This window comes from Pteropus medius, unplaced genomic scaffold (genome assembly GCF_902729225.1).
Source record: "Pteropus medius unplaced genomic scaffold, Ma_sr-lr_union100, whole genome shotgun sequence".
In the NCBI taxonomy this organism is placed as follows: Eukaryota; Metazoa; Chordata; class Mammalia; order Chiroptera; family Pteropodidae; genus Pteropus; species Pteropus medius.
The window spans coordinates 3,233,661-3,241,136 of NW_024342467.1; the positions used below are offsets into that span (position 1 = coordinate 3,233,661).

The following is a 7,476-nucleotide window of genomic DNA, read 5'->3' on the forward strand; positions in this document are numbered from 1 at the left end:
TAAATGGAACAGACATTTTACTCCCAACTGCAAATTATCTTTTATTAATAAGGAGTCAACGAGAGACTCGATATAGTAAAGAATATTCAGTGAGAATATTCATTAACTGTTAATTTTATAATGTCTATTGTGGAATGCCTCTAACAATGTGGATAAAGTGGGAGAGGGTAGCTGGATGACTGGCAAGAAGCTGGTTATAAAAATAAACGTTTCTACATCCATTTCCGTAGCAGTGCTATTCACAATAGTTAAAATGTGGAATAAACCCATGTGTCCATTAACACATGAATGGTAAACAAAATGTGATATATCCATATAATGGAATATTATTCAGCTTTAAAAAGGAAGGAAAATTCTGACACAAGCTACAATGTGGAATAAACTCGAAGACATTATGCTAAGTAAAATAAGCCAGTCACAAAAGGACAAATACTATATGATTTTACTTATATGTAGTACTTAGAGCATTCAAGTTTGTAGAGATAGGAAGTAGAATGGTGGTTGCCAGGGGCTATGGGGTGAGGGCCATGGTGAGTTATTGTTTACTAGGTAAAGAGTTCCATTTGGGGAAGATAAAAAAGTTCTGAACATGGATGGTGGTAATGTTTGCACAACAATGTGAATGTAATTATTGCTACTGAAGTGTAAATTTTAAAATGCTTAAAATGGTAAATTTACGTTTTGTATAGTTTGCCACAATAGAAAAAATAATTTTTTAAATAAATCTTTCACACATGAGCCAGAAAGCAAGCCCTTTATATAAACAAATCTCAACATCGTTGACTCCAAAGAGGTCTCTTGGAACTGTTCAGTAGAGTAGAAATAGTTTGATCTCTGATTAAGTTTACTTTTGGACATAAATTCCTAATTATAGAGATGACAAACTGATTATATATCAATTAGCCATGCCAAACCACATAGATTGCAACATGGTGATATAAACTTTACCAACTAAGCAGTTTTCCTGTCTTAGAGATCAGAATATTTTACAGAAGACTGAGAAATAACTTTTTGAAGATTTTGTTTTTATTTTTATACAATAAAAGCAACATTTAAAGATAGTCATTTTAATAAAGAAATTAACTTGTTTCAACTTAATATTTTCCACAATATGATTTAAAATGAGATTGGAATATTCAAGTTCCTTTGAATGGATTTGGAAAAGATGTGTATTTTCCCTTTCATCGGCCCTCTATAGACATAAGCGATACTGTTTGCATTTAAAGTATATATTATAAAATACCTTTATAACTGAAATGTTAAGCTAGTTAGAATCATGATTACACCTGAATGTTATTTAGATTCTTCTAGAAGCCTTCAATAAAATGTTGTAGCAGGTGGTAAAGCTGTGCAACATTTCTGTTTTTGTTTATATGATTTATGTTACCATCCTTTTCTAAATCATGAAGTATTTGAGCCTCACAAGTATAACTTGTAATATATAATTAGTTAAATTCTATGACTATAAAGGAATGTTTGATGATTTTGGAGCAATAACATTAATAGTTAGATTTAAAAAATGATCTAATAGATGTCAGTAAATTTAGTTTTTGTCCAACTGTCCCCAAAACCCACCCTAATTCAATTTGAAATAAGTCAGAATTTTACCAGATGCAGTCATTTTTTAAAATAGCTTTATTGAGATGTAATTTACATAACATAAAATTCACCTGTTTTCAGTCATTACCACAATCTAATTTTAGAACATTTTCATCATGCCAATTTATAGTGGCTTTCCGTTCCAATCTCCAATCTTAAGCAACAAATAATCTTTTTTATGTCTCTATATATTTGCTTTTTTGGACATTTCATAAAAATAGAATCGTGTGTTCTTTTGTGACAGTCTTCATTTACTTTTTGAAATCATCCACATTGTAACTTTATCAGTACTTTATTCCTTTTGATTGGCAAATAACATCTCATTGTATGGATATACCATACTTTATCCATTCATCAGTTAATGAACATTTTGGGTTGTTTCCACTGTTTGGTCATTGTGAGTAACGTTATCACGAACATTCAAGTGTAAATTTTGTGTGTACATGCATGTTCCATTATTTGGAGTACAGTGCTAGGAGTAAAGTTATTGGGCCATATATGTCTATGTTTCATTTTTAAAGACATGTCAGTATTATTTTCCAAACAAACTTACTTTAAGAAGGAAAGTAAATTTGTATATAAGTGTGTTGTTAGAATGTATTTATTTTTCTCTAAAATAAAAATCCCTCAGAAATTATTTGATCAAAAAATTAGATCTCTTGTTTATTTTCATGATTTAATTTTGAAACTCTATTGGCAAAATTTTAAAATACCTTAAGTCATGATTTTTAGAAAACTACCTCAAATAGAGCAATGCATTTTATTTGATATTAGATGAAATAAAGTAAAAACTCTTAAAGATCTGTTTGTTTAAAATTGAAGTGACAGGTTTCGAAGTCCATCTCTAAAAGCTTCTCAAATTCTTATGAATATTGCATCTGAAAATGTTGCCAACATTTCTGAAAATTTCTGCAGCTTTTCTTAACGAACGATTTGTCTTAGCAACTCTTTGACCCCAAATGCTGCTTAGAACGTTAAAAAAAAAAAGCTTTAGTGTACTTCGTAGAGTAAAAATAATTATAAACAATACGTAAATGATTGGGTATGGCTGTGTTACAAATGAAACTATCCTCCAAAATAGACTGCAGTCAGATTTGACCTGTGGGCCATGGTTTGTAGATATTTCACAGATAATTAAAAGATTACATGTACTATCATCTACTTGCCTTGCACATAGTGAATCTCTTTCTTCCTAATTTTTAAATAAACAATTTTACTTTATGTTTTATTGAAACAATTTAAACCTACCTTAGAATGTCTGTATTTTCTTACCTGCATAATAACAAAAATAATGAAAAAGATATTCTACTTATATCTGAATAAAAGTTACCCAATTTTAGAACTGGAAAAGTCTAAAAGATATGTTTGTTTAAAATGGAGATGACAAGTTTTGAAGTCCATTTCTAAAAGGTTCTCAAACTCTTATAAATATTGCACCAGAAAATATTGCCAACATTTCCAAAATTTTGATCAAGAGTATTTAGGCTTATTTTAAGACAAACAATTCATTCAAAAAATATAATATTTTATATTAGGCTTTGATTGACGATGGAGTGGAAGTCCCGGAGCCCCACCTGCAGGCTCTGAGGCATATAGTTTGGGGGCTTATCGCTTGAGGGCAGGGTACAGACTCAGATGTCCACAGAGGACATCACAGATCAGGACATGTATAGATATGACAATGGTTTAGTGCAAGACAACAGGAGAGGTAGGACAACGGTGTAAAGAATGCATTGATCATATAGAGGAAGTAGCTGCTTGTTGTACTAACAGAATTTGGGCCTAATTTGCCAGATGATTTCTTTATTTAAAAAAAGCCAAATATTCTTTCTTATTTTATTCTTTTTATTTTTTTATTTTATTAAAATACTACAATTTTAAAACAAACAAAAAAGAAATGTTTCTCATCGGATCAAAAAAACAACTCTAGGGGACAGTTGCCAATCAACAACCTTTGCTGAGAATCAAGATCCTCATTTTATGGATAAGAGAATGGAAGAACAAATTATGATGGGGGTAGGGCTGGCATACATTCTTTGACTTCGGTGTCCAAATGTACTTTTTACTAATACATTATCTTTAATTTGAGAAGACAACTAGGCTGATCATGCAGCAGATAAGAGTACAAACTTTATGGTTGGGCTGATCTATTTTAGAAATCCCACCTGTGGACCCTATTTTGTCACAGCTTCCTCATTTGTAACATGAGGGTATAAATGCATACCTCATAAGGTAGTGGTAAGGATTAAATGGGATAGTGAATAGAAAACATTTAGCCCATTCCTGACATATAGTAATCACTTGAGAAATTGAGCTATTATGCAATTTTAGGTTGTAATGAAAATTTCGATATGTGGTATTAAGAAAACACAGGTCAAATGAAGGCCATTGGATAAGTGTGACACATATATGTATTTTTGTCTTTTGGGGTCTATAGAATAAATATCTCTAAAAATTATTATACAAGTCAGAAATTTTTAGTTACATTAGTGTTCAATCAAGAAAGAACAATGTGAGTGACTATGGAAATTTGCAAGGAGGGATGGGATGAGACCGTAGTTCTCCACATTTGTAACTGACAAGTCATGTAGGGGAGCCTATCTGCTAGGTGACAGCGAAACATTATGTATCTCAGTTTTACCCTTGATTTTGTGACATTTAATCTGGATGAGAAAGAAATTACATCTCAAAATAAACAAACGAATGAATAAGCAAAACAAACAGTCACAAAAGGAGACAAAAATTGTCATGTTGAGGAAACATGTGGCCTCTCATAAATTACGTCATGTTGAACAATGGTTTTAATGAGAAATTTCCAATAAAATGAAGCCTTTAAAGAGACTTCTTTCTTCCCCTTTAAGTACCAAAGAAAATCCCCAGTCTTGCTTTAGGGAACTGGATTTCCTGTCTGTTATTTCTTTGAGCCACAAGTTGTTTCTATGAGTGGCAGTTTCGACTCCAGGCAGGAATAAAATAGGCATGTAACATGAAAGCACTGTAATAAAAGAATTTTGTAGATGATAGAGAACAATATCTGATTAAATAAAGGTTTTAAAAAACAAATCACTATATTCAGATTTCATTTCTTAAAATCAAGTGCATAGCTTGCCATTAGCAGGAAGATGGAAAACCAGAAGATTCCTGGAAGTCTTTGCAGAAAAATCTTTTGTATGGATCTCTTTAAACCTCATTATTAAAACTGATTAACTTATTTGAATGAATCAGCATAACTTATTCTTAATGATAATCTCTGAAAACAATAGAGTATCAAACTGGCAGCATGATTGTGTTTTAAAATCTCCTAATTGCACTAAATAGTCATAAAAAAAATTGAAGTGGTAATATTTATTGTATTTTTTTATTTAAATAAATATTTATGTGGGCCATGATTTGCTGGGTATTGTAGCTGAAACAACTCTAAATAATAGGTCCCTCGAAAATAGTGAGAAAGCTGTGTCGGTCAAGTTGCGATGCTAAAAATAAATGACATTGTGACATGTAAATTAGAAAGGGATTTACTGGAGGAATTGGATGTTCATAAAATCATTGCAAGGGCTGAGAAAAAAATTAGGTTGATGAGGACAATAAAACACCTCTTGGTCTTCATTCATACTCCTGTGCCTCTTTAAACTCTTTAAAATGGTTCCCAGTTACATTTGTCCATAAACTAATCTGCAGGACTCTTCAAGGTTGGGGAACTCCAGCCTTCTTTCTCTTCAGTATCATACCATATTATAGCTTTCCAGGAACAATAAGAAGCTTAGAATTACCTGGACTGAACAAGTATCTCCTGTTCTTGAGATACCTTTAAGATATTTTTGGCCCCAATCACTTGCAAATGAAAGAATGTTGATGCCTTTTTGAGAGATTATATCTGTACTCTAAAATGAGCCATCAACATTCCATTAAATAAAATTTCAGAGGACTCACCCTTCTGTTCTCTTTCAAGATCTACTGTATCTCACTGACATTGCCGTATCCTTCAACTTGGGCAGAAAATCTTTTGGCTAGCTAGCTCTTTTTTCCTCAAAATACATTAGATTTTTACTAAACTAATGTTTAGTAAATAATAGAACAATCAAATTTGTTCTATTCTGGTTCTGTTTCTCTGGAGATCCCAAATAGTAATTTGCAAGGAGTACCGTAGCCTCAGGAGTAAGTACTTTATCAAATATGTTCTTATTTAATTCCTACAACCAGGAAGTGAGGGCAGGTACAGATGTATCATCAAGGATATATTACTCATTTTATAGATGCAGATATTGGAACTCTTGGAGGTTAAGTGACATGTCCAAGAAGAATATTCAATAAGTGACAGAATGAATACTAGAACACAAGATTGTTGGCTCCCTAATTCAAAGTATTTTCTACAACACCATACTCTGCTACTGTTTGAACCAAAACAATGCAAAACAAAAAACTTTCTTGTTGGCCTATGCTGATAATTTCTATTTTTATAAACATTTCTATTAAGCATACATGAAGAATACAAATCTCGAATGTGCAGCTTTATGAGTTTTTTCAAAGTAAACATACCTGCATAACAACCACTCGGTTCAAAATTTACATTATCACCTCCCAGAAAGCTCCCTCATGCCTCCTCCTCTCAGTCCTTACCCTGCAAAGTTAAATGATTTCTGATTTATTTTACTATGCATTATTTATTTTCTGAATTTTAACTTTATTCAAATGAACTCACTCATTATGTACAGACTTCAGTCTTGTTTCTCTCAACATTATATTGGTGAACTTTATCCATGGTAATATATTAGCAGGACATAATTCTATCGTGTAAATTAAACATAATTTAATTATCCATCCTTCTATTGATGGGTATTTAGTTTGTTGTCAGACAACTACCCAAAGAATTCTTTGTTTAAATCTACCAAATTATAATTTGTTTTCTATTTTTTTATCTGTTACTATATCTTGGTTTTTGCACTTTTTTTTGGTTTCTTTTGAGTTAATTCAGTTTTTGGTTTGCTTCTTTGTTTTAGTTTGTTGAGTGTCATGTTTTGTTTTGTACTTTTTAAAATTCTTTCCCTCTTTATTACTTTGGGATTATACAGACTTTTTTTATTCCTTTAATGGTAGTCTTAGTAATTACAGCATAATTCCTTAACATAATAAGCTTTACATTAAATTGTATTTTATCATTTTTTGGACCTTATAATACTTTTACTCCTTATTCTCATTCCTACATTTTTTATTGTTGTTTAGTATTTTCATTTTACATGTATTAATATTTGGCCTCATAGATCTTATTTTTTGAGCTCTTCATTTGTTCTTACATTTCATGCTTCCGTGGAAAATCATTTCTTTTCTGCCTTTTTTTTCTTACACTAAGTATTGAATGGTGAAAAATTCTCTGAGATTTTGTTCAACTAAAATTATTTTGTTTTGCCTTCATTTATGAAGGATATTTTCACTTGATATATGCAGGGTTTTTTTCAATACTTTTAAGATACTGTTTGTTGTCACTTGCTTTCATCATGTCTATTGGAAGGTCAATTACCGGTTGTATTGCCTTGAATGGAAAAGCTGCTGTGAATGCAGGGTTCCTATCAATACACTTTCCTTCTCTTTGGGATCCTGGTCCCTCATGTTCCGACTGCTTTCGTGTACTCTGATGCCTTTAAGCAGCTACTTTTTCAGCTTTTATATTATAATGTTCTTTATGGGAATGTTTGATATAAGCTATTTCATATATTAAAAAACAAAAAAACAAAAAACATGTATCAAGAGCAGTCATAACACCAAGCTCCAAAGAAGGAAAAAACGATACAGATATGCATATACATATACACATATTTTCGGTGCAGCAAGGAAAGAAATATCTCTGGTATCAGCAGCTCACTCCTTTACTCTTCCTCTTTT

At 31.6% G+C, this 7,476-nt stretch overlaps 1 protein-coding gene across 1 annotated transcript in view; it reads right to left on the reverse strand.

The window, feature by feature from the left end:
* VWDE (von Willebrand factor D and EGF domains) overlaps nt 1–7,203 on the reverse strand; it is a 76,356-nt gene extending 69,153 nt beyond the window's left edge. The window contains 1 exon segment of the mRNA XM_039862057.1: nt 7,115–7,203. Coding sequence (XP_039717991.1) covers nt 7,115–7,203 — 89 coding nt within the window.
* Nucleotides 7,204–7,476: the final 273 nt, after the last annotated feature.